The sequence below is a fragment of the Molossus molossus genome, unplaced genomic scaffold (assembly GCF_014108415.1).
Source record: "Molossus molossus isolate mMolMol1 unplaced genomic scaffold, mMolMol1.p scaffold_m16_p_22, whole genome shotgun sequence".
Lineage (NCBI taxonomy): Eukaryota > Metazoa > Chordata > Mammalia > Chiroptera > Molossidae > Molossus > Molossus molossus.
The window spans coordinates 36,770,935-36,796,994 of NW_023425358.1; the positions used below are offsets into that span (position 1 = coordinate 36,770,935).

Sequence of the window (26,060 nt, forward strand, 5' to 3'; positions counted from 1 at the left end):
GTCGTGTGGGTGGCAACCACTCGACGTGTCCCTTTCACGTCGGTGTTTCTCTCTCTCTCTCTCTCTCTCTCTCTCTCTCTCTCTCTCTCTCTCTCCCTCCCACTCTATCTGAACAAAAAATAGAAAAAATGTCCTCGGGTGAGGATAAAAAAAAAAAAAAAAGTTAGCGTTGGTGCCCAGCTGGTGTGGCTCAGTGGCTGAGCATCGGCCCTGCACTAAGAGATCACCAGGTTGATTCCCGGTCAGGGCACATGCCCAGGTTGTGGGCCCGGTCCCCAGTGGGGGGCATGCAGGAGGCGGCCAGTCGACGTTCCCTCTCATCGATGTTCCCTCTCATCGATGTTTCTCTCTCTCTCTCCCTCTCTCTCTAAAAATAATAATAAAAAAAGACCTTTAAAGAGAAAAGAGTGAGCATGAGTGACGGCCAGGCTGGCAGTGCTGAGGAGCTGGTGTCGCACAAATACCCTCGGGGCTGACGGCCATCTGCGCTGGGGGAAACCCCGGGACAGTGACCCGAGGACGTGGAGATGGCCGGAGGCCGCGGACTCGGGAGCAGGGCCAGCGTTGCGTGACTGTCCCGCCTTATGACTCGGGAGGGCCAGGCAGGGAGGCGAACCCCCGAGAGTCCAGTGTCCCCCCTTGCTGTTGGGGGTTCTGAACCTCTACGCGGGAGAGGGGATGGGGATGAGTACGTGTGGGTGGTCCTCGCCAGGGACGGACGGCGGCCTCAGACGCAGGGTCCGAGTGGCGCACTCTGAGCTGTGGCGTCCAGGGGGCCTCCGAGGCTCCCAGCTCGCCCACTCGTGACGTTTCTAGAGCGCCCCCTACGGGCCGGGCACCTTTCTAGGTGTGGAAAGTGTCACGGGGAACGTGAAGAGAAAGCAGGAGGTTCGAGGGGCTCAGAGCTGCTGAGACGAAGCGGGGGGCAGTGCGGGCGCGGCCAGCGTAGGGCACAGGTCTCGCCAGGGGCTTCCAGATGACCTCGCTCCGAAGGCAGCATCTTAGGTGAGTCCCGGAGGTGAGCTCTGGGCGGCTCGGGCATCGTGGGGAAGGTGGTCCAGGCGGAGGAGCAGCAGAGCGAGGACCCGAGGCCGAGGCGAGCTGGTCCTGGGGGGACAGTGAGGGGCCCGAGCAGAGTGACCGGGGACAGAGCCAGCCAAGGGAAGTAATGGGCACTAGGGTGAGGGGGCTGGTCGCGTGGGGCCTGACTGATCTTTGTAGGGACTGACTTTTCCGTGACTGAGACGAGAACGCTCAGGGTTCTGAGCAGGACAGTGGGGGTGTCTGACTTCTGGTCTGGGGGGAGAGGAGAGAACAGAGGGAGAGGACAGAGCAGGGAGCCGCGGGGAGGGAGGAGCCAGGTGAGGGAGGGAGGAGGAGCCGTGGGGAGGGAGGGAGGAGCCGGGGGAGGGAGGAGCCGCAGGGAGGGAGGGAGGAGCCAGGGGAGGGAGGAGCCGCAGGGAGGGAGGAGCCAGGGGAGGGAGGAGCCGCAGGGAGGGAGGGAGGGAGGAGCCAGGGGAGGGAGGAGCCAGGGGAGGGAGGAGCCGCGGGGAGGGAGGGAGGAGCTGCGGGGAGGGAGGGAGGAGCTGCGGGGAGGGAGGAGCCGCAGGGAGGGAGGAGCCGCGGGGAGGGGGGAGGAGCCGCGGGGAGGGAGGAGGAGCGATCACTTGGGAGGTGATCATAACAGCCCCAGCAAGACGGGGTGCCAAGACGGGGCGCCAGCAGACACGGGGCGGGTGGAGGCACTTGGAAAACGCGTATTTCCCAGCCAGAGCCAACGGGTTCTGGACAGTCGGGCAGGGCTGTTAAGGAAAGAGGGGTGTTCGTGATGATTGAGTGAGGATGGACCGAATGAGGATGGATGGAGTTGCCTCTGTGGTGAAGGGGAGGGGCGCATGTTGGGGGGTCGTGGGGAGCAGAAGTTCAGTGTCACGTTGGAGAGGCCGTTTGACCTCTACCCGGGCTGTTGGATGAGCAGGTGGACACGTCTGGAATTTGGGAGAAAATTCCAGGCTGTCGGTTGGTAGGTCATCAGTCTCCCCCGCTTCTGGCTCTGAGCTCCGCGTCCTCACCCTCGGCTCTGCGGGCTCTGCACACTCTGGGTGGGCCTGGCGTTCTGATCCGTGTTCTGCAGGCCGCTCGCTGGGGCCTGATCTCTGCTGGGTGGGCCCAGGCTCCGCGTCACGTGCCCCTTGGTGAGGACTGAGCTCCTGTGTCTCAGCATAGAAACCCTGGGAAGGACCCGGGACCGACGAGCTGAAGGCAGGCATCAGCTGGGCCCCGGTGACCAGGGCGGCTGCAGGGAGCTGGATGGCCCGTGCCCTCTGTGGCCACCTGGAGGGACCCAGCCGGCCAGCGTGCACAGGGCACGACCCCGGGACCCCGGGACCCCGGGACCCTGGCTTCATTAGCAGCTGCTCTCACTGTGGGGAGCCAAGCAGCCCGCCAGGCAGTGGCGGGGTCCCCACCTAATGAGGCCTTCGCGGCACTGGGGCGGGGAAACCCTGCACCACATGGCGGGAGGAGTTAGACGTAGACGCTGAGAAGTAGCTGGAGTTTGCTGTGCGGGACTCTGCCCTCTGTGTGTGTCCCTGGGCCCCTCAGAGCTGGGGACACAGCCCCTCTCAACACACGTGCGGCACGAATGAGTGAGTGTGACCTTCAGCCTCGCCAGCATCGCGGCCGCGTGGCCAGCCTCTGCCTGGGCTTTCTGTGCCCTGTGGTCCGTGGCTCACCTCCTCCCTGCTGGGCCCCGTGTCAGATGGGCCCTGTGGCCGGTCCTGTCCTCACTTCCCGGCCATCCTGTTGCAGGCCGGACGGTGAGCAGACCCGTCCCTCCCCTGTGGCTCAGACATCACACGTTCCGTGGGCAGAACAGAGTGTCCGAGGTGCACCGTGTGTGCAGAAACGAGGCGAAGCATCTCACGTGGTCCCACTCGAAGATGCGCACGCTCCGTGGAGGGGCCACGAGAAGACGAGGAGTCACGGGGTTGGCTGCGGGCAGGGGCGTCGGGGGCCTGGGGCCAGCGGGAGGGAGCCGGTCTGCCGTTTGTTTACCTTCTGTACTTCTTCAGTGTTGAATCCTGGGAACGTATGATGTATCCAGAAAGGAACATTATAATGTTAACATTGTAAATCAAAATACAGTCGCCCGGCTTCTGTCCCGGGTGCCCCCGTGGAGGTCACCGCGTGAACCCCGAGCAGAGCTCAGGGGACCCCGGCCCAGAGCCCGAGGTGGCCCTCCTGCCCGTCAGCGGGGATGTCTCTCCTCACTAGGGACACTGAGACAGCAGTGGATCCCACGGTCAGCTGTAGAATAAGAATCCTCAGGGTTGGCCGTCGGAAGAAACAGAGAGGGACCCCGGGAATTACACTGAAGTGGGGGTCCAGGAGGGTTCCTGGGCCGTCCCCTGGAAGGGTCTTCAGGATGTTGTCATAAAGACAGAGGCAGACGAGAGAACGTTAATTCTGGCAATTGTCCGGCTGTCTCCGGCCTGGTCACAGTGACCCTGAGGAGGGGGGAGAGCTGGAAGGGAGGGCGGCTGTCAGCGTGGGCGGGGTCCGGGTGGCACAGGCGTGGACGTGCCCGGGCGCTCGCTCGTTCCCCAGGAGTCTTGTTCGCGGCCCGTGGGAGATGTCGGTGAGCGAAAACAAGGCCAAACAAGGCCGCTCGCGCCGTCTGCGGTCCTGCGAAATGTCGAAAAGCGGAAGACGGTGACGACCGTGTCCTTGTCCTGCGGTGGGGACGCGGGGTGGGGGGTCGCCGCTCACGGTGCACCTGTCTCCGTCGGGTGGAGGGTCCTTGGAGTCTTTAGAGCAGAAAAGGGCACTTGAGATTCAAGCAGAAGGAGGGTAAACCGAACGAGAGAGAGTGGACACCAAAGGCTTTCTATTTACTTTCTCATCCTCACCTGAGGGTATGTTTTTATTGATCTTTAGAAAGAGAGAGGAAGAGAGAGGGACGATCAGCATAGTTGCTCACTCAGCGTGTGGAGCAGAAAAGCTTGGGACAACTGAGCAGGGTCCCGGATGGAGCTGGGGGTGGGGGGTGGGGGGTGCCGGGGGTGTCTGGGTGGGCGGCCGGGACGCTTCACGAGCGGGTGCCCCTGGACAAAGACTTGATGGATGGTCCTTTCTGTTTCGCACCCTGTGTTCCTGCTGATGGTCTGGGATACATTTTCCCATGATTTAAAAAAATTTAATCTTAAAATAGGTAGACTCATGCAGTCAGCAGACATTGCGAGGACCCGTTGGGCTTCTGCTCCTCCACCAGATCCGTGGGGACGGCCCGGATACCCTCCCCGCCGCTCCTGGTGGAATTTAGGTCCTATTTAAAAAATTATATATGGATTCTTTAATGTTAAAAAATGGAAAACTTTTTTTTTTTCCTAGCTTTTCTAAAAGAAATGTCATTCTTCTGTTTTTCTTGTAAGATAATGTTGATCGTGACCAGGATTATTTTATCTACTGATAAATGCTCAGTGCCCACAGGGTCTCTTTCAAAGCTCTTTCCTCACCGGCTGAGAATTGGGGGTCAGAGCTACAGACCTAACCGGACCCCAAAAGGCAGGGCAGAGGCTCCAGGCCCGTTTTGGTCCAGGCGGCCCCTCGGCAGGAAGGGCACAGGTTGGTTGGTGTGACTCAGGCCCCGGGGGGCCGCGACTTGGTCATTCTGCTGTCACGGTCCTTGAACCTGGGTAAAGGCAGATTCAGGGCGAGGGGAGCAGGGTGACTTCCCGAGGCTCACACTTGGGAGTCCAAGTCCTTGCTGGATGGCTGTTTGTCTGACCTGTCTGTCCTGGAACTTCTCCGGTCCCCGCAGTGGCCTGAGGTTTCCAAGTCTGTGTCAGTGATGACCGGCTTCTCTGTCAAAGCATTGAGACTGCCGGCCGGCGCGGCTCAGTGGACGGAGCCTTGTCCCAGGGGCTGAGGTCCCCGTTCGATTCCCCGTCAGGGCACAGGCCCAGGTTGTGAGCTCGATCCCCAGTAGGGGGCGTGCAGGAGGCGGCCGATTGATGTTTCTCTTACATGGATGTCTCTGTCTCTCTCTCCCCCTTCCTCTCTCTCTAAAAAATCAATAAAAACATATTTTAAAAAATTACTGAGCCCTGGTCAGTTTGACTCAGTGCTTAGAGCGTCGGCCTGTGGACCAATGACTCATGGGTTCCACTCCGGTCAAGGGCATGTACCTTGGTTGCGGTTCGTCCCCGGCCCTGGTCGGGGTCATGCGGGAGGCAACCAGTCGATGTGTCTCTCTCACGTCAAATGTTTCTCTCCCTCTTCCTCTCTCCCACTGTATCTGAAGGTAAGTAGAATAAATAGAAAAGATGTCCTCGGGTGAGGATTAAAAAACGACATTGAGCCCTGGCCGGTTTGGCTCAGCGGTTAGAGCATCGGCCTGCGGTCCGGAGAGACCCGGATTCGGTTCCCTCTAAGGGCACATACCTCGGTTGCAGTTTGTCCCTGGCCCTGGTTGGTCGTGTGGGTGGCAGCCACTCGATGTGTCCCTTCACGTCGATGTTTCTCTCCCTCTCCCTCTGTCCCACTGTATCTGAAGGTAAGTAGAATAAGTAGAAAAGATGTCCTCGGGTGAGGATTAAACACGACACTGAGACTAGCACTCGTCTTTCCCACCCGTGTGCCTCGCCCACCACATCCCTCCGGACACGTGGACACAGCCGTCGCTACCTGGATCAACACGGGGAGGTTTGCTCACATCACAGCTCGTCCCATTTCAGGCTGACGCAAGGGGGAGTCAACTGTCAACACTGGGTTGTGTCACTCACAGTGGAAGTCCTTTGCCATTCTTGTCTTGGGGTGCCCATGAGGTCACTGCTATTCTTCCCCAACCCTAAAGCTCAGCGTCTGAGCCACGCCATGGACACAGCCCAGGTGGAAGCAGAAATAGCGCCCGGGGTGTGGCTCGTGGTTGGAGTGATGGTGAAACCACATGGAGGCTTAGGGACACTTGTGAGTGATGCTTGGATGGTGGCGTGTCCTCGCGTGGGGCTGGGGACAGCTCGGCCCGGTGTATGACAGGAGAGGTGGGGTCCGACCTGGTTATCAGGGAAGACCTGCCGCTTCCTGCAGAGCCCTGGCGATGGGTTGTCACCTGTTCTGAGGGGCAGGCCGTCGATGGGCAGCCTGGGAAGGGGGCTCTGTCCACACTGCGCGGGACTCTTTGAGCTTGGCGGCCACTCTTCATGTTGATGAAGAGGACCGGGGCAGTTTATTGCATCCTTGACCTTCTGCTGAGTTTCAGGTTTCAAATGACCCTCTGACCTGTGTCTCTGTTTCCAGACTGAATGGCTCCTTCTCCGAGATCTTGCAAGTGGACTTCGGAGTGGACAACAGCAGCGACGTGGCCGGGGCCCAGCCAATCACGTGGCAAGTGGAGTACCCGGCGGAGGACTCCATGAGCGAGCTGGTGGTCTCCGAGATCTTCGTCAGCCAGACCAGCTTCGTGGGCATCGTGCCTCTGGCGATGGTGAGCGGTTCCGGCTTCAGGAGCAGTGTCTCGGAGAAGTTTTCTTTGAGTGCTTTTAATATTCCACACACGGGCAGCATTTTAGAATCTGTGGCTTCCCAGGCGCCTGGTGCGTGGTGTTTAAACAAGGGAGATACACTTAAACGGCCTTGGGTCACCTGCCTTCCGAGCGTCTCCTTGGAAACTGCTTTGGGTCCACTGTGCACCTCCCTGTTTCTTTGTGGCCGTGGCTGGACTGGTTCCGGGGAGGTCCTGTTCTGCTGTCTCACTCTGTGTCCCTCTCAGGGCTGAGCATGGCACTGAGTGAAGATGGTTTCACCGAAAGGCATCGGGGTAGGTGGTGGGGACAGAGCCTCTCTGCTGAGTGACTGGCCCTGGTCAACTAGCTGTGCCCTGAGGGTTCCCAGGTAGCTTGGGGATCGGCAAACTTTAAAGTGCAGATGGACCGAAAGAATCTTGTGGGGAACTGACCATCTGGACCCGGATGGGGTCCCAGAGTCCATAAAACCATCTTGTGTTTTTGTTCCGCTGGTCTGGAGGGGGCGAGATTTGTCGTCTGAGCGAGGGGCTGAAGCTCCGTTCGTGAGGAGGCTCAGGGGCCACATCTGAGAACAGGGTCGTGGCCAATATTCTGGAACTTAGAAGGGACGGTGCTCGTGGGTCCCAGGGGTGATACACCTGGGACTGGCATACTCCTAATACCCTCTTCCACACGGGAAATGTCCAAATACATGATTCTGCACTGTGCTGACTTTCCTGCCTGGGACCCACCCAGGTGCTCCAGGGCGACCTGTGGGTGCTTTGATCGTGCATACTCGAGCTGGATACCAGGGTTGCAGTACTGGCAAAAGAAACCCTCTGCTCTACAATTAATTGTGTGTCTGAGCGTCTGGCCTCTCTGGGAGGCAGTTAGGTGTGTTGTGCACACTGAACACCTCTGACTATTCCCCCTGGCTGGCTGGTCTTTATGCAGGGTGGGTTTCTGCATTTGGCTTTGATTCCCATTGGCTGGAAAAGTGCTGGGGTTGGGTGGTTGAGTAAGGTCATGTGCTACAATGTAACTCCTGGATCGGTTGAGTGAGGTCATGTGCTACAATGTAACTCCTGGATCGGTTGGGTGGAGTCATGTGCTACAATGTAACTCCTGGATCGGTTGAGTGGAGTCATGTGCTGCAATGTAACTCCTGGATCCGTTGAGTGGGGTCATGTGCTACAATGTAACTCCTGGATCACTGTGAAAAGTGGTTCTGAAATGGCTCCATGGGACCTGAGCTGTTAGTCAGGTTTTCAGTGGAACCAAAGTTGGTTGTGTGTCTTTAGTTGGCTGTTTTAACTGCCTTCCAAACCCGTCGCTGCTGAAGGGGAACTTTAGGGGGAATGTGCCTAGAGTGTAAGCGCCTGTTACAGTCCCCCCCCCTCCTTCTCCCTGCTCAGTGGCAACTAACCCCGGGCCACTTCTGCATGCGGTGAGGGTGCTGGTTCCCTTGTCTACAGAATGCACCAACACAAAAATGGGTCCTGTTATCTTGGGATTCATCCCAGGCCAGTTGTGTGACCCTGGGCTGGGTTGAATGCTGCTGATACCTCTTGGGTAGCAAACCAACCTCTACTTTGTGAAGGTCAACATGCAGCTTTGGTGGGATGCCTGGTAGGACTGGGAGGGACCCCAGGCATGGAAGCTGATGCCGTAGTCCAGTCGGGGGGACTTGCAAAGGGACGTGGCCATCCATCCATCCATGTGTCCATCCATCCGTGTGTCCATCTGTCCATCCATCCATCTCTCTATCCATCCATGTGTCCGTCCATTCGTCCATCCATCCATCCATCCATTCATGTGTCCATCCATCCGTGTGTCCATCTGTCCATCCATCCATCTCTCTATCCATCCATGTGTCCATCCATTCGTCCATCCACCCATCCATCCATCCATCCATCCATCCATCCATCCATCCATCCATCCATCCATTCATGTGTCCATCCATCCGTGTGTCAGTCTGTCCATCCATCCATCTCTCTATCCATCCATGTGTCCGTCCGTTCATCCATCCATCCATGTGTTCATCCATCTGTGTGTCCATCTGTCCATCCATCCATCCATCCATCCATCCATCCATCCGGTCAGTTGCCGCACAAAGACATTTATTTAGCACACATGCTGTGCTAGGTTCGTGATTGTCTGGTGATTAGAAAGGGAGGAAGTGGAATTGGTGGAAATTCTGGAGTTGACATCACCGGGCCTTGGGAGCCATTCGTCGTATGTCTCCTCTTCCGGCAGAGCAGCCCAGATGGTCAGAACTTCAAAACCCCCCTCTTAAAGAGGGCAGTCTGAGCAGAGGGTGTCACGCCCAGGGTAGGGGTGCTGCGTTCTGCATCGTCTTTAAAAGCTGCAGTTGAAACGGGGTCTCCGTGCTGCCCCACCTCCGCTGGGAACGCAGCCTGCGCCTGCTCTCCCTCCTCTCATCCCTCCTCTGATCCCCTCCTCTGCATGTCTTCTCTCCTTGCTTCTTCCTCCTGCTTTCCCGTGCGGTTTCCAAGCGCCAAGCCTAGCGATGCATTTCCGTGCGTGGCTTGTTTGGGGCTGCGGCCTCACCATTCAATGCAGTTCTGAAAACTAAAAAGCCCGTGCAAATTAAAAACACATTATCTTTCAACAAGGCAGGAACGAACAAATGGACCCACTTGGTGTGTTTCTAGGCAACTGGCCACACGGGCTCGGCTCGGGGAAAGGAAGAGATAATCAGGCTCCTTTGTGGCCGCACTAACCTGAAGCTGGACAGCAGGCCGGGCGCAGGGACGTCCTGAAACAGGATCCGTGGGCCTGCTCCGGGTTCCGGTGACTCAGAGCTTCAGCTGTCGCGGTGCTAACACTGTGGGAGAGGACAGTGCCGAGCCCTGGAGGCAGACCTGGTTGGTCACTTGAGACGGTGATGCGTCTGTGGAGAAACTGACACGGGGTCACACAGACAGGACGGGCGTGGGCAGTGTTAGGGGATCGGGAAGGCGTCTTTCCAAGGACCTGGCCTTTGTTCTGAGGAGCTGCCGTAGAAATGACCACAACCGGGCGGCTTAGAGCAACAGGAATCGACTCTCTCAGCCCTGGAGGCCCGAGTCCAAAATCGGAGTGTCAGCCGGGCCGAGCTCCCTCAGGGCTCTGGGGTTCCAGGTCGTTCCTGCCTCTTCCAGCTCCTGGTGGTGCCCGGCATTTCTTCGCTCGTGGGCACATCTGCCCTGCCTCTGACATCACAGGGTTGTGTGTGCCCGTCGCTGTGTCTTCTCTTTACGAGGACACCCGTCATTGTGCTTAGAACCCAGGTTCATCCAGTGTGACCTCACGTTAACTGACTTCCTGCTCAAAGACCCTGTTTCCAAATAAGGTCTCACTTGCAGGTTCCGGTGGGCGTGGATTGGGGTGGGGGCGCACCACTGAACCCCGGACAGATGCAGGAAGCAGGAGCTGGCTCCACAGAGCCCGTGCACTTGCCCGCTCTGACCCAGAGAAGGCCGGGCAGCCCAGCCCCTCACCCTCAACATCCCCAGTGAGACTGACATTCTGCACGAGGACCCCCAGGGCGACGAGCTCCTGCGTCAACAGCCACAAACACTCGCGTTCGCAGTGCTGACGGATGCTGCCCGGACACACGGGGGCCAGGCTCCCCGATGGTCCTGCGGTTGGAGTCTGACTGGGCAGGTGCGTCCAGGAGGCCCGGGGTCCTCTCCTTGCATCCAGACAGGTGTGTCAGCACGGTCACTGTTGGGGACCGCCGAGCACCTGGCAGCAGGTGTCCAGAGCCACCCTCGGGCGGTTCTGTCTTTTCGGTTCTTCAGGACGAGAAGGAGCGTGGTGGTCCGCACTCCGCTGTTTCCTTGGTTACACGCACGGTTCCCCTGAGTGATCTGACCCGCTGGCTCACCGCCGAAAGGAGCAATTTGAAGTTGTCAAGGAGAATGTGTGTCCAGCGGGTACACTTTACAAGTGGCCAGAAAGAGCCGTGTTTGTCGGAGGAGATGAAAGTCGCAGCCTGTGGCAGCCGCGGGGCGGAACTTCTAACGTGCGGCTGGGGTTGGCCAGCGTTGTCCCAGCACCTGGCTCCCGAGGGCACAGTCACTGCACCTGTCACCACCGTGGGCCCAGGACTGGACTTAGATCATTTCCCAACTAACATGGAAAAAGTAACGATATAAAAGGGTTGCTCTTGGACAGGGGACTGAGGCAGGTAAGTGGGAAGAGGGAGGGAGAAGCCCATGGAGATGTTTGGTTCCGCTGCGTCTCCTGGGGGACCTCCGCGGACGTATCACGTCCGACGATGGGAGGAAAGAACAGACCGGGCCGAGCACGTTCGGGAGAGACCCGGGCTGGCGGCGGAGGGCGGAGAGCCGGTCCCGGTGTTCCCAGGGTGCAGGAGGCGCAGGGCAGTGGGCCAGGCCCCGCAATACCATGACTATCTGCCCCGTCTCCGGAAAACATCACCGTGGGCCCGGCAGACTCCTGCCCAGAACCGTCTCTTCCTGGGGTGACCAGCCCGAGTGGCACAGTGGACAGCGACTGCGCGGAGCGGTCGCGGCCCGGGAGCCCGCGTCCTGAGAGACCACGATTCCTGCAGAAACAGTCTTCCCGCGACGGTGACGGGGCGCGGGGAGCGTGTCCGTGAGCGAGGACACTCCTGCGGGGAGCCCCAGCCGAGGCCCCAGTGTCCAGCTTTGCCCTCCGCCCGCCCGGTAGGGCGTAGCCCCGCCCACAGCTGGGCAGATGCGGGGGGGGGGGGGGAGCCAGGCGCGTAAGCCACGCCGAGCGGCCCCGCGCACAGCACAGGACCCGCGTGCGGCAGCCTCTGCCTGTTGTCGCCTTCGGGCTCGGCCTGCGGGCTGCGAGGGGCAGTGTGGTTCCCACGGCGACCTTGCCAGGGTCCCGGGCGGGGAGGAGCCCACGCGCGCTCCGAGCTGGTCACTTAGCACGAGTGTGACAGGTGTTGACGGCTCCTCTCCCGGGCCGGGCTTCCAAGGGGACCCCGAGGGCAGGGGTGAATCCCAGATGTTCCCCCACAGGGCCCCTGGCCGGTCCGAGCAGGTGCACTGGGGAAGCTTTGTGGGCCCCTCCCGGCCCGGGCACGCCGGCCCCGCGGGGACACGGGGGAAGGGTCGTGAGCACCTCCCCACGCAGAGCGCAGAGCAGAGCGCAGCGGCTCCGCCCACAGCTGGTTCCCAAAGGCCTGGGGTCTGGCCTGAGCCTCCTCCTGGGAGAGGGACTCGTGGGCGACTGTGCCCGGGGCGCCCACTAGATGGCGCCGAAGGACCAGCCTGTGGCCGTACTTGCCCTGGGCTCCCCTCCCCCAGAGGGCTCCCTGGACACCTGCCCCTGGCCAGTCCTGTCCCCAGGTCACAGGCTGCTCAGCAAACTGCGCCAAGCCCCTTATTCACCTGGGATTCCCGATTTCCGAGTGTGAGACATGGAGGCTCCCTCCTGCAGCCCCCCAGCGCCACAGGGCCCTGGCCCCCACTCCCAGGCCCCTGGCCCCTGGCCCCCTGCACCCAGCCCCCTGCACCCTCACCCGGCCCCCAGCAGTTTCAGTTTTGCCGGATGACTGGCGTCTAACAGACAGCGTGGTGTCTGCAGTGAGCAGTACCGTGTTATCTACTTGACAGTTGTGAACAGGCTAGACGGTCAGTGTTTTCACACCCACCCACACATGCAAATGCGGTAACCACGTGAGGTGATGGATTTGCTAACTTGCTAAACCGGGGTCATCATTTCACAGTGTGTGTGTCTATCAAAACATCACACCACGCGCCCGAAGTATAGACCATCTCTATTGTCCATTACACCCCAATAACGCTGAAAAGTATTTTAAAAAATTGTTGTTTATCTTCACCTGAGGGTATTTTTCCATTGATTTTTTAGAACGAGTGGAAGGGAGGGAGGGAGAGACAGAGAGAAATATCGACGTGAGAGAGACGCATTGATTGGTTGCCTCTCGAACACGCCCCGATGGGGGCCGGGGTTTGAAACGGCAACTGAGGTATGTGCCCTTGACTGGGACTTGAACCCGTGACTCCTTGGTCTGCAGGCCGACTGGCCTCACAGCTAGATGCTCTTTTACTCTGGCTGGTTGATCATGAAATGGCTGTTCTGCGTAACTTCACGCACAAGCCGGCAGCAGCCCCGTTTCTGCTCACCCTGCTGCCCTGTGGCTGGAGGGAATACCCCGCAGGCAGGCGAGGGGTGGGTGGGCACAGAACCCGCCGTCAGCGGCAGGTGGCATTTCCTTTGGTGCCACACCGCGGCTTTCCCGGCCTCGGAGGAGCCTGTCCCTTCTACCAGCTGGTAATGAGGAGATGGACCCAGGCAAACGTTTCATTCCCAGCCATCCGTTCTCCGTGCAGAACACCCGTTACACACAGACGCAGACGCAGACGCAAACAAAACAGTCCTTCCTTCAGGTCCTCTTCTCTGCATCCTGTGTTCACCCACGTGATGGTCACATTCTCCTTCTTCACATCTTCTTGTTTCGTTTCCTAGCGAATTGGTTTGCTCCTGCGGCGGAATTCAGCGTCCTCCAACAACAGTCATTTATCACTCCTGCGGTGGCGGGGCCGCCGGTCCGGGCTGTTCCTTGGGACCACCTGTGTCTCCTGCTTCTCCCGGGACCAGGAGTCCCGCCTGGCAGGTTCTTTCCGGGGCCACAGCGGAAGGAGGAGACCAGCAGAGATGCTGGAACAGCAACAATGTTTCTCCCTCCTACTTGCAGAAGCACGTGGTTTCTTTGGCTGTCCCCCCCCCCCCAGCCTCCTGCACGTAAAGAGGAAATAACCTCTAATTTCTCCCCAGTTCCTCTCAGCAATAGCTCCTGTCACTGTGCATTATGTATGAACACTCAGACTCATTGGAAACTCATCTGATAAAATAACCTGCATAATTCTGTCCGCAGACGACGACGCGAAACATGATGATTACATGATTAGATCATGGCACGAGAGTTGATACCAGCTATAAGCTCCTGATGAAAATGTGGCATGTTCACGGCCCACAGGGATGGAGGTGGGGGTGAGACCCTGCTCGGGCCGACACAGGCCCCCGGGTCCCTGCAGGCGGGGTGCTCTCCTGGGCGACTGGGTGGCTGGACGTGTTCTCAGCAGAGGCGGAGAGAGGGGACCTCAGGGCTGGGGTTGCCCGTGGCCCTGCCCCCTTTTAACTACTGTCTTAGAGCTGGGATCCAGACAAGACGTGTCACCGGGCCCGAGAGCCCTGGTGTGGTCACCCCACTGATGGAAAACCTGAGGCCACACATTCGACAAGTAGCCAGCTCATCTGTCCCTGGCCCGAGAGGCCCACCAGGTGGGACACCCCCCCCCCCCCTCAGCTCCCTTTTCTTCGAATGTCACTTTCATTTCTCCGCATGAGTCACCGTGTCTGCTTGGGAGATGGTGGTTTCACCTGGTGGCGTGAACAGACTTCTAGCCCAGTGGCCTCATTGCCTTGTTTTGTTTTATTTATTATATTAGCTTTAGTTTATTTAAAAACATCATTTGAAATCTCTTCCTGTGGACTCAGGGCCTCACACGCACCAGCAGGTGAAGCCACTCGGACGCTGTGTGGGGTGACAGCTCAGTCTTGCCGGCGAGGCCAGAAGAGGGCGTGTGGCCCGCCGGGCGCTGCAGCCCAGGGCTTGGTTCTGTCCCGCCAGGGAGCCACCCGCCGAGCTCGCCCGAGCACCCTCAGGGCGGGGACTGCACGCGGCCCGGCGATGCCGCTCACACTGCACACTGCAGGGCTGGGGACCGGGCAGGACACCTGTGCAGCAGATGGCGGGAAAGCACCTCTTCTCACGGAATTCGTTCGCTGTGACGACTCCTGAGCGATGGCAGAGGCCCCTTTTCGAATTTGCAAGGCTCTCTGTGGACCAGCGGTAGCTTTTCTGCATGAGTATTTTGGGGGGCACGGTTACTCCCTGCACTATTCCAGAGTAGCAACTCATTCGACAATATGCACAAATGTGTCGTGAGCACCAGTGGGGCGCCGGTCACGGCTCTGCCTGTGGGACACGGAAAAGGGTCAGGGAGCACGGTCCCTACCTTCTAACAGGGACCTCAGGTGTGGAACAGCAAGGACTGTGGTGACAGTTGTGGCAAGTGCCCTAACAGGCAAGTCTGGGTGTCATGAGAGCTGAGGAGGGGGACATGAGTGGGTCCGTGGGGGCCCACGGGAGCCTCTGGAGGGTGCGGTTGGGTGATGTGGGGAGCTGGTCTGTAGGAGGACCCCGTGAACGCTCAGGTGGTCCTGGGTGGAGGAGACGCATCCCAGTCGGTGTGACGAGTTTACCTAGCGTGGGAACACTGTTCCATAAAACTGAATTACGTAGAAAGAAAATGATTTCCTTTGATTTCCCTTTCAGTCTTTCTGATTAGGTCAAGAACGGAGTCTCACTTGGGTTCAGTCGTGTTTTTAACAACTCTCCAATATTTATCTGCCAGTCTCCATTGTTAACAGAGAAGAGGGCAGGCAGCAGGACCCCGATGCAACAGTAACACAGCCTCGTTTCCACCTCGGGCCGCCCTGGCGTTGCCTGGTGGCACGGGACCAACCCTGCACGTCGCGCCCGCGCTCGTCATGCGACGGGGAAAGCTGTGTGTGCACTGGTCTTGTCAGAACGTTAAAACGCTCTTCATGAATGTATAGGGAAATGAAAAAAACTAGTATCGGCTTCTTGGCGCGTTATCACTGGCAACACTAGCAACGTCGAGGAGGAAACTTTTGTTTCTTTGTATACAACTGCTCAAGTGGGCGGAACGCGTTTGGTCTCTAAGGTCTGATGCAAAGTGTCTTTTCTCTGCCGGCAGATGGCCATGCGTTTAAATGTTGAATCAACTTTAGGGCATTGTGTCCAAAGCCTTTTCAATGTTGCAGAATACCCGGGAGAGCTTCTTGACCTCTGAGTGTTTGCCTGGAGACCGGGGGTAGCTCTGACCCCCGACAAGAGGGCCGAGTCCACGTCCCGGCTGCACGGTGACGCCCGGGCTGGGGCCCCGTCCGTCTCCCGCAGCCGTTTCTTCCGCTGCCACGCGGTTGACCTTCCTTCTGAGCGTCAGCACTTTCCACTTCCGGGCGACTCTTGCGTCATCGCTGGCCAGGGCCATCTTTTGGCTGTCCGTTTTTGCCGGGTGTTTTTTTCTTTAAAGTGTTTAAACTTTTCTGATTACGGTTGACAGACAGCACATGGCTTCAGGTGTGCCACACGGTGATCGGCCGCTGGATGACTCAGTGTCCTGTTACCACGGCAGTCGGTCCCTGCCGCGGGGTGGGGGAGGCGAGGCACCCGGGAGCCAGGGTGGAGGTGTCGGGGTGCCAGGGGAGAACACTGACCTGTGCACCGGCTCCCTGTGCACCGGCTGTGGTCGCTCTGGGCTCTGCTGTCCACCGAGTGTCGGTTGGTCCCATTGAGACTGGCGTCCTAAATGACTCCATCTAAACCAGGCAGTAACTGGATTGGACCCGGTACTTATTAAATTGGGTTGTGTCTGCAAATCAGATAAGAGACGGCCGGGGTGTGCGGTTGGCTCCATTTGCCGGGAGCCCCCGAGATTGCCCCGCGGCTTCGAGCCCTACGCTCGGCTCCAGCCCGGCCAGCTCGCCCACCAGCGCCAGGGAGCCTCCGGCCAGAGGCAGGTGGCGAGGGGTCGGGTTGGCAAAGGGCATTGCCCTGTCCGCAAGTTCCGAGCCCACTCTGATCGGACCAGTCGGGGTCACGTGCCGGCCCCGAATCAGTCCTCAGGGCCACAGGACGGCTGATGCTGAGTGGCTTCGGGAAGGCCTGTGGCATCTGATTCAGCCCACGCTGGATGGGAGGGTTTTGTGCCCCCCCCCCCCCGCCACCGTGGGAAGAAACACTATTCACAGGTTACAGTTGTGGTTAAGAAGTGCTAATGGCTCAGCAGGGAAGGATGGCAGAGAACACACTTCGTGCTCGTGTTGGGGCGGAGGGGGGGGGTGCCCACGGGAGCCCCTGGGTTGGCAGGAGCAGAGGGGACAGGAAGGCCCAGGAACCAGGCCCGGCTTTCATGGGGGTGCTGTCTGTCTCCCGTCTCTGGGACCGTCTCTGAGCTTCCCAGTTCTTTGTCCCCCGCCTCACTGTCTATTTAGCTTTTTTTAAAATCCTCACCCAAGGCTATTTTTCCTTTGATTTTTAGAGAGTAGGAGGGAGGCCGGGGTGGGGGAGCGGAGGGAGAGAGAAGCATCAATGTGAAAGAGACACATTCATGGGTTGCCTCCCGCACGACCCCAACCGGGGCTGGAGATTGAACCTGAAACCCAGTACGTGCCCTCGACTGGGACTCAAACGTGCGACCCGTCATCGCGGGGCCGATGCTCTAACCTCCGAGCCAGCCTGGCCAGGGCTCTCTAGCTTTTCTGTTTCTTTGTCTTCTCTCCTTTCTTATCCTCACCCAAGGACACGTTTCTATTGATTTCAGAGAGAGAGGAAGGAGGGGGAGGGAGAGAGAAACATTGATGTGGCTTAAGGGCCACTGGATGAACACTGTCCTTGCGTGTGACCCCTCATCCTGCCCGTGGAGTACCGTGACCCTCCCGCCCTGTGCCGAGTGCAGGGCGCTTCCCCGCGGGCCACGACGGGCCACCAGGAGAGCCCGGACGGTGCTTTCCCACAGACACGGCTGTCTGCGCGCTCCTGTTTGGGGTAGTTTCGTCGGGGTCTTTCGGGGTTCATAAAAAGCTGCGTTTTGAAATCACCGCTCTGTGGACAGTAAATGGTCGGAATCTAAGAATAGCCACCCAGAGCCCGACGCAGAGTCCCACGTACACCACGGGCGTGGGAACCACCATCTCAGTTGGAGCTGGCATCCCTGCTGACCTCTGAGGGACCAGGACACCTGTCCTGCAGCACGGGGGGCGGGTCCAGGTGTCTCGGGCTGAGAGGGCTCAGAGTTAGATTCGGCTCAGAGGCTGACATCCCTGTGCTGGGGCCGGAGGACGGGGGTGCTGGGCCTCGGGCCGGGTCGGGGGGCCGGAGGACGGGGGTGCTGGGCCTCGGGCCGGGTCAGGGGGGCAGGAGGACGGGGGTGCTGGGCCTCGGGCCGGGTCGGGGGGCCAGAGGACAGGGGTGCTGGGCCTCGGGCCGGGTCGGGGGGCCGGAGGACGGGGGTGCTGGGTCTATGGCCGGGTCGGGGGGCCGGAGGACGGGGGTGCTGGGTCTATGGCCGGGTCGGGGGGCCGGAGGACGGGGGTGCTGGGCCTCGGGCCGGGTCAGGTGGCAGGAGGACGGGGGTGCTGGGCCTCGGGCCGGGTTGGGGGGCCAGAGGATGGGGGTGCTGGGCCTCAGGCCAGGACGGGGGGCAGGAGGACGGGGGTGCTGGGCCTCGGGCCGGGTCGGGGGGCTGGAATGGGACGGACCTGAAGCCCCCGTGGCCATGGCTGGGGCTTTGGGGCGACTTGGTCTCCAAGCTTAAAACGTAAACTTTCTGTTTGTAACACACCTGTGTCCAGGCTTTAAAGTCAAAGCCCCTGCAAATCTATCTTTCATCCTTAAAGCGTCTGAGCTGGGCAGAGAATGGATTGTCAGTCGCATTTTACAGATGAGTGGCCGAGGGGACGCCCGAGATCTCCGAGGCTCTGGGCTTTCAGTCACAGCCCGGGGGGTCGTCGGCCGAATGTGATCCGGGCCCAAGAGTGGAATCCTTGCAGCTCTGGAAATAGTCACCCTTCGATTCTGAGACATGAATAAGACGCGTCAACATTTACCGAGGGCCCACGGCGTCCCAGGCTCGGTTCTGTAATCTTTGTTACGAGGTGTCAGTACTCATTCTCCTGTCTGTCGTCACAAACACACATTTTTATTTTGCAGACGACACACGTAAACCGCCCAGCACGGTGCTGGCCCCCAACGTTTTACAAAAGCGGTCGTTACAAATGATGTCCGTTAGGTACTTACCACGTCCTGCATCTTTACGGACTTACTGATTTTATTCTATTTATGTTTGTTCTTTTGGTTCTTCATATTATTTTAAAATTTCCTATGAGTCTGAATCAGTCCATGACCCTACCTGCTACCTCAGAATTCCCCAAACGTCACCATTCTCTCTCCACAAACACCAGTCGTTCTTATTTTAATGAAACGTGCGTGTTTCCTCGAAACTCCTACGTAAGCAGAGTGAACTTGTCAGTCAGGAAGTGAGCGTCAGGACAGGAGAGTCGTACCCGGGTACACTGTTCAGATTCCACCTGTTGCCACCAGGGGCCGTCCGCTGACTCGCGCCCCTTGTCTCCTGCAGGACACGGAGGTCCTGAACACGGCCATTCTCACGGGGAAGGCCGTGTCGGTCCCCGTCAAGGTCGTGGCCATTCAAGAGGATGGTTCCGTGGTGGACGTGTCCGAGTCCGTGGAGTGCAGGTCTGCGGATGAAGACGTCATTAAGGTACGGCACGCTTTACCCCAGACTCCCAAGGGTTCGGTCCTTTGGGCCCCTTCTGCCCAGGGTCAGGCTCTCTGGAAAGCTGGAGCCGGGTGACCACGTGAAGGAGTGAGGACGGCACAGCCCCGCCTGCCGTGGGGAGGGCCACAGGGGCCAGGCCTCCTTCCCCTGCAGTGGGGACCCCGGGCTTCAGTCGAGAGCAGAAGCCATTTCCTGTCCCCCTTCGGCTCACAGGACAATACTGCCCTCATTTAGCCACGTACACGCCACCTCCTGAGTTACTGCTGTGCCAAATAATGTTATTTACCAATATGTTTTCTTTGAATGCCTCAATATTTCAAACTTCAGCCCCGTTCTAAGACAGAGCCATCCGTGAGCCTGCTGTGTTAATTTGCCGTTAATATCGATGACAGTGAATGACTGTTACACCGTGAAAGCCCCTCCCTGCCACCTGCCTTGGGTATCGCCCGCGGACACAGCCGTAGTCTGGGATCTGGACGGCGCGGCCTGCGGGCTCTGCATTCTGAGGGGCTGGACTCCCCGCCCAGTCCAGCCGGGAGCCAGCCTGTGGCTTTTCTTTATTTTTCTTCGTGTTCTTTGCAGGGGCCAGTGTGAATCCCACGCTCGTCCCCCAACACGAGGCACATTTGTTAGTCCCCCAGGAAGAGGCCCCCTTAGTCTGTGCGGTCCTCACTTGGTGCAGGAAGCACCATGGGGTCACTGGGGGCATATTGAAGGCTCCCCCAAAGATCTTCATGCTCTGGAAATTCTGTGCACTGGGGCTGTGACAGGTGAGGGAGGAAGGTGTACATTGTGGGGACGTACAAATTGGCTTTGACTTGGGATTGCATGGCTTTGGGGGTATGGATCTGAGGACACGGATGCTTCAATTAATCCTCACCTGAGGATATTTTTCTATTGATCTTCAGACAGAGTGGGGGGGAGGGAGGGAGAGAGAGGACGAGAGAGAGAAACATTGACGTGAGAGGGACACATTGACTGGTTGCCTCCCGCATGACCCTGACCAGGGCCGGGGACGAACCGCAACAAAGGTACATGCCCTTGACTGGAATTGAACCTGCGACTCATTGGTCCTCAGGCTGACGCTCTAACCATTGAGCAGACGGGCCAGGGCCAACACAGATGATTTTAAAAGGCGGGAACCCTGGCATCACCTGGCAGGATTGGGAGGGATGAATGTCAGGCTTGAAGCTGAATGACTTCTGCGCGTGCGCACGTGCATATGTGTAATTTGTTGCCGTCCTGTGCAGATTGGCAAATTCACATCGAAATCTGGATTTGTAACTTCTATGAAAACCACAGGGTCAGGTGACCCTGGGCCCACACTGCTTCCTGTGATCCTCACTTGGAGATGATGGGGGGTCCCCTGAGTGTAGACCCCGCTCCCCCTCCGTCTCCCCGCGGACTGAGGGTGCTTGCCACCTCTCATCGGGGGTGCCCCTGCATGTACACCCCACTCCCCTCTTCCCCCGGCTCCCCACAGACTGAGGGTGCTTGCCACCTCTCATCGGGGGTGCCCCTGCATGTAGACCCCACTCCCTCCTTCCCCCGGCTCCCCACAGACTGAGGGTGCTTGCCACCTCTCATCAGGGGTGCCCCTGCATGTAGACACCCTCCCCCCGGCTCCCCACAGACTGAGGGTGCTTGCCACCTCTCATCGGGGGTGCCCCTGCACGTAGACACCCTCCCCCCGGCTCCCCGCAGACTGAGGGTGCTTGCCACCTCTCATCGGGGGTGCTCCTGCACGTAGACACCCTCCCCCTGGCTCCCCGCGGACTGAGGGTGCTTGCCACCTCTCATCGGGGGTGCTCCTGCGTGTAGACACCCCCTGGCTCCCCGCGGACTGAGGGTGCTTGCTACCTCTCATCAGGGGTGCTCCTGCATGTAGACCCCGCTCCCCCTCCGGCTCCCCGCGGACTGAGGGTGCTTGCCACCTCTCATCGGGGGTGCCCCTGCGTGTAGACACCCCCCGGCTCCCCGCAGACTGAGGGTGCTTGCCACCTCTCATCGGGGGTGCCCCTGCGTGTAGACACTCCCCCCCCCCGGCTCCCCGCGGACTGAGGGTGCTTGCCACCTCTCATCAGGGGTGCTCCTGCATGTAGACCCCGCGTCCCCCTCTGGCTCCCCGCGGACTGAGGGTGCTTGCCACCTCTCATCGGGCGTGCACGGCTGGCCTCTCGGCGGCGGGTTTCAGAGGAACGCGAGCATTTCTTGTGTCCTGGTCTCTAAGAAAAGGGGCAGTCATGGTGGCCCTCGCTCCCCGCTCCGACCCGGAGCTCTGTGTCTGTCTGGCGTCAGAGGGACGCAGGAAACTGATAGTGTTCCGTCACGGAGCGGCCGGGGCTGAGGGCCCTTGACTGAAATCACAGGGGAAGGGACTGGAGGCAGCGTGAGCGTCTGTCCTGATGCTGAGAAGAGACGGCCCCGGGGGGGGTGGGGGTGGACAGCTCTCTGTCTTTGAAGGGCCCTGGAGAGGAGGACGGAGGATGGGTCGGTTTGTGCTCTTCAGATGCCGAGAGTGGGAGTTGAAGGGACCCCTCCAGGTCATTCCTCGGAAGGAGAGAACACAGAGGAGGTACTGCTTTGGTTAGACTTTCGGACGTGGGATGTGGGTTCCGATCCCAACTCCGCCTTCCGCGCTGTTGGATCTTGGACCCGTCAGTCCACCTCTCTGAGCCCAGAGTCCTTCTCTGTCGAGAGATGCTCGGGACACCGCGGAGAGGCGCCCTTCAGAGGGACGTGCTCTGAACTCAGCGCACAGGAGAAAGGTGTGCGAGGACGCCACCCAGAAAGGCAAAGGCCAAACCACGGAACGGGAGGAAATGCTGGTGACACGTGCGTCTGATGGGGCTGCTCTTCAGAACATGGGAAGATTCCCAAAGCTCAGCCACCGCAAAACCCACCACCAACTCAGTCCAAAAACGGGCCAAGGACTTGGGCAGACATGTCTCCCAAAGAAAGAAGAACAGCCAAAATGACCTCTGGAAGCTCTGAGGGAGCACCTGGGCTCCGACAGCCCCAAAGACAGTTGCTATTTTTAAAACAAGTCTGCCTGCGTTTGAGCAGAGGTCGGGTGTCCTGGGGCGCACAGGGCGGGGTTGGTTGGTAGGGAATGCGGGGCGTCTGGGTCAGTCAGATGTTGGGGGAGGTGAGATGAGATGCGTTTCCCTTTCTTGCTCTCTTCTGGTGTCTGTCTCCCGAGGGAGATGCTGTCAGAACGCACGGAACTGAGTCACTGTGTGTCACTCTGTGTGTCACCCAAGCCCCAACGTGGGGTTTCGGGGACTGTTAGCAGAGTGTCTGTCTGCAGGAGGCCTCACGGCGCCCGCTCTGCATGCGGGGTGTCGGCACCTGTCACACCTGTGCATGGTTGTGCGTTGCTGTCTGTGTTCACCTCTACTTGGTCGCGAGGCCTGTCTGCAGTGTCTGAGCTTGTGTTAGCTCCTCCGTCCCCCGACCGAAGCAGGGGTGGAGCCCAGTTGGGCTCAAGAAATATATATATGTATATTCTTTATTGATTTTAGAGAGAAAGGAAGGGAGAGGGAGAGGTAGAAACATCGATGAGAGAGAACATCAATTGGCCGCCTCCTGCATGCCCCACACTAGGGATCTGGCCCCCAACCTGGGCATGTGCCCTGACCGGGGAATCGAACTGGCGACCTCTTGGTGCAGGGTGACGCTCAACCACTGAGCCACACCGGCTGGGCCGAGAAATATATTTTTTAAAATTGATTTTTAGAGAGAGGAAGAGAGAGGGAGAGAGAAACATTGTTGTGAGAGAGAAACATCGATTGGCTGCCTCCTCACGCCCCCTACTGGGGAGCGAGCTCACAACCAGGTTATGTGCCCTGACGTGAACCCTTCAGTGCCCAGGACGACACCCAGCCAACTGAGCCACACGGGCTGGGGCTCAAGAACTACTTGTAGACTCCGTTCACCCCTGAATGGATGAGTGCGTGCCAGGGCTGCCCAGAGGTGACTAGACAAGACTAGTCTTATTGGAATGTCCCCGCCGGATTTTCTGTTCTCAGGCATGTTGACCGAGAGGTGGGGTGCTCTGTCGTCGGGGCACTTGGACCTGGTCCTGTGGTCCCAGCCTCCTGCTGCTCCCCGGGGAGGCTCCATTCCACAGACACTCGCTCGTCAGCTCTGTGTGGGGGGCAGTGGGCGAGGAGCGGTGGCCCCACAAAGGTGGGGTGCATTTGAATTTGCCCCCTGGGAGCTCACAGTCCAGTTCATGAGCGTTAATAGGTAACATTTATCGGACACGTATGTGGTAGCAGGTACTGTTATCATAAGGGTATTGGGACTGGGGACTCATTTCCTGTCCACGATAAGCCTTTCGGGTAGATCCAAGTTCTGCAGGAAGAAAGTGGGCTTGGGTGATGAAATGAGCCTCCCCAGCGTGGGGGCAGGTCCCTGGCCGGGCAGGCTGGCTCTGTGCGTGGTGCACTGTCAGCCCCTGAGGTCGGGGAGGGCCTGGGATGGGGCATCGGAGGAGCTAGTAGCGGAGTGTCTGTGGCTTTCCCGTCGGGGACCCAGGTGACACCGGACTTCTTCTGTATCTGCAGAAGCTTTGGCATCACCCTGGCCCCCTGGAAGGTGCGTGTCTGAGCTCCCTCTTGCCGCTCTGACAAACAGCCATGGACCCAGCTGAAAGCAACACACATTTGCCGCCCCCTGGTCCCAGAGGTCGGGCGCCAAACGGGTGGGCGGGGCTTCCTCTGGGTGGGCGGGGCTTCCCTGGGTGGGCGGGGCTTCCTCTGGAGGCTCCAGGAGAGAATCCGCCCTTTGCCTTTTCCAGACTCCGCCCTCCTGGCTGTGGCCCCTCCTCCACCGCAAGGTCAGCGTCGCACCAGCCCCCATCCTGCCCTCGCACATCACAGCTGTGTCTGACCCCGCCCCCTGCCTCTTTCTGGAAAGGACCTGTGACGACGCCAGGCCACCTGGGTCACCCAGCACATCTCGGGCCTTATCTCAGCGACGTCTGCTCGGGCACCGCCTCCTGAGATCGCCTCCGGGAGCTGGACATGGAGGTGTTGGCCGGCACCTCCCACCTCTGGTGCTCCGGGTGGCCCTGGGCTGCGGTCCCATCACCCCGACTCCTCACGTGGTGTCACCCGTGTGTCTGTGGCCTTCTTACAGGGGCACCTGTCATTAGATTCAGGGGCTGCCCTAATTCAGAACGATCTCTCCAGAGCCTTCGCTTGATGACACCCGGACGGACCGTTTCCAGATAACACCACCTTCTCTGCGCCGCCTCACCAGCATCTTTTGGTTTCTTCACCAAGTTTCTTTAAGGGCCTGCAGCAGGGGAGCAAACCTCTGACCGTCTCTTTCTCAGCGACGGGCCGCACCTGGGCGCGCGCCGGCGAGGCGTCTGCGGAGCACGGACGCCCGCTGTCCGTCCGCGGGGGAGGGACGTGTCCACGCTCCGGGAGAAATAAGTGCGCGCCCACGCTGACCTTGGCAATGGAGCCTCCCACGCTTGGCCGCGGGAATGAAGTTTCTGGCCGTCTGGAGTCAGCGGGACTTGCGATGATGAGATGCTGAAGGCCCGTGAAAGGCGTTAACATTCCGAAGTCCCCCGGGTCCCGGGAGGGACTGGTTCCCAGCGTGGGCCGTGAGGGCTCAGGGAAGGCCGGGGACGTGGTGCGAGAAGAACAGTTTCCCGCTGCTCTCCGAGCGCTGTGGGAGCCGGTCCAGGCAGGGGCCCTGCCTCCGGGGAAGGACGTTGGGCTCCACAGAGCGGCTGCCTCTCCGGGGTGATCGCGCCGCACCTGAAAAGCGGTGACCCCGTTTTTCTTGGGTGGTTGGACGTGTAGAGGAGGGGACGTGGGAGGCAGGTGAGTCCTGTCTGTGGTCCTTCGCGTGGCACACGTGAGCTGACGTCACCTGCAGGGGCAGGGATGGGGCGCGCGTGGTCGCTGGACCGGCAGGCCTGTAGGGAAACCCTGTGGTGGCGGGTTCGCTTCTTTTTTTTTTTTAATCCTCATCCGAGGACATATTTCCATTTTTTGTACAGACAGAGTGGGAGGGAGAGAGAGGAAGGGAGAGAGAGAGAAACATCGATGTGAAAGGGACACATCGAGTGGCTGCCACCCGCACGACCCAACCAGGGCCGGGGACAAACTGCAACCGAGGTACATGCCCTTAGCGGGAACCGAACCCGGGTCTCTCCGGACCGCAGGCCGACGCTCTAACCGCTGAGCCAAACTGGCCAGGGCGCTTCTCATTTTTTTTTTTTAGTTGCAAGTGACAGAAACCCAGATCCTGGGTCCTGAGGCCGTGGAAGGGACACACTCGGACTCACGTAACGGAGAGAGTGGTGGCGTCCGGGAAGCTGGATCCGGAGGGTTGTCTGGACCTGGTTTGTCTCCTTCCCACACGTGCCTTCCTCCTGGTGGCCTCTCACCTCCTTCTCCTGTGGTCCCGCTGTGTCCCCGCCTCCCACTCCCGCACCCCGAGAACCCCAGCCGACCTCTGGACGTGGCTCAGGCGCCCCCACATGCAGCTGCCTCCTTCCTGCCTCTGCACTGGGTCCTCACTGGGGTGCCCGGGGCCCCGCTCGCTGCGTGGCCTGTGCGTGTGGACATGCTGTCCCCGAGGGCAGGGTACGTCTTCCCTGCGTCCCTGTCCCCTGGGCACTGGCCTGAGCAGGCACAGTGGCCACAGCACAGGGACTGTGCCAAACTCTGCCCTCTGGTCTCAGGCCCCTGACAGTGGTCAGCCTGCCACACCCACGGGGCCGGTGCCCGAGTCACCCGGTGCACAGCCCAGGAAACTGAGGTACAGAGAGGCCCGAGTGGCTGTCCTCAGTGGGGTTTCGGTAGAGCCCAGTCCACTGGTCCCAGTCCATTGCACCAGGATGTGGACAAGCAGGTCCTTCCTGTCCCCTCCACGTCAGGACAGCTGCCTCTGCAAACCCAGGCTTTCATGGAAGAGCGTGCACTTCTAACCGTTGGCAGGTCCCTCACGGGAAAGAGCCGCAAACACGTTTAGCCCGGAGGCCGCCCTCTGACCTTCCCCGTGTGTGCCCGAGGAAGCCGGTGGAGGAGGGGGCACAGGTGGGGAGGGATGAGGTGTCATGAGGCCCCACAGGGTGGACGAAGAGGAGGACGGGGTTCAGAAAGGT

The 26,060-nt window shown here is 59.5% G+C and overlaps 1 protein-coding gene across 1 annotated transcript in view; it reads left to right on the forward strand.

Annotated features, from left to right (window-relative positions):
* TMEM132B (transmembrane protein 132B) overlaps window positions 1-26,060 on the forward strand; it is a 75,032-nt gene that overhangs the window by 37,242 nt on the left and 11,730 nt on the right. Inside the window, exons 4-5 of the mRNA XM_036277304.1 lie at window positions 6,301-6,487; window positions 18,764-18,907. Coding sequence (XP_036133197.1) covers window positions 6,301-6,487; window positions 18,764-18,907 — 331 coding nt within the window. The remainder of the gene's footprint in view (window positions 1-6,300; window positions 6,488-18,763; window positions 18,908-26,060) is intronic.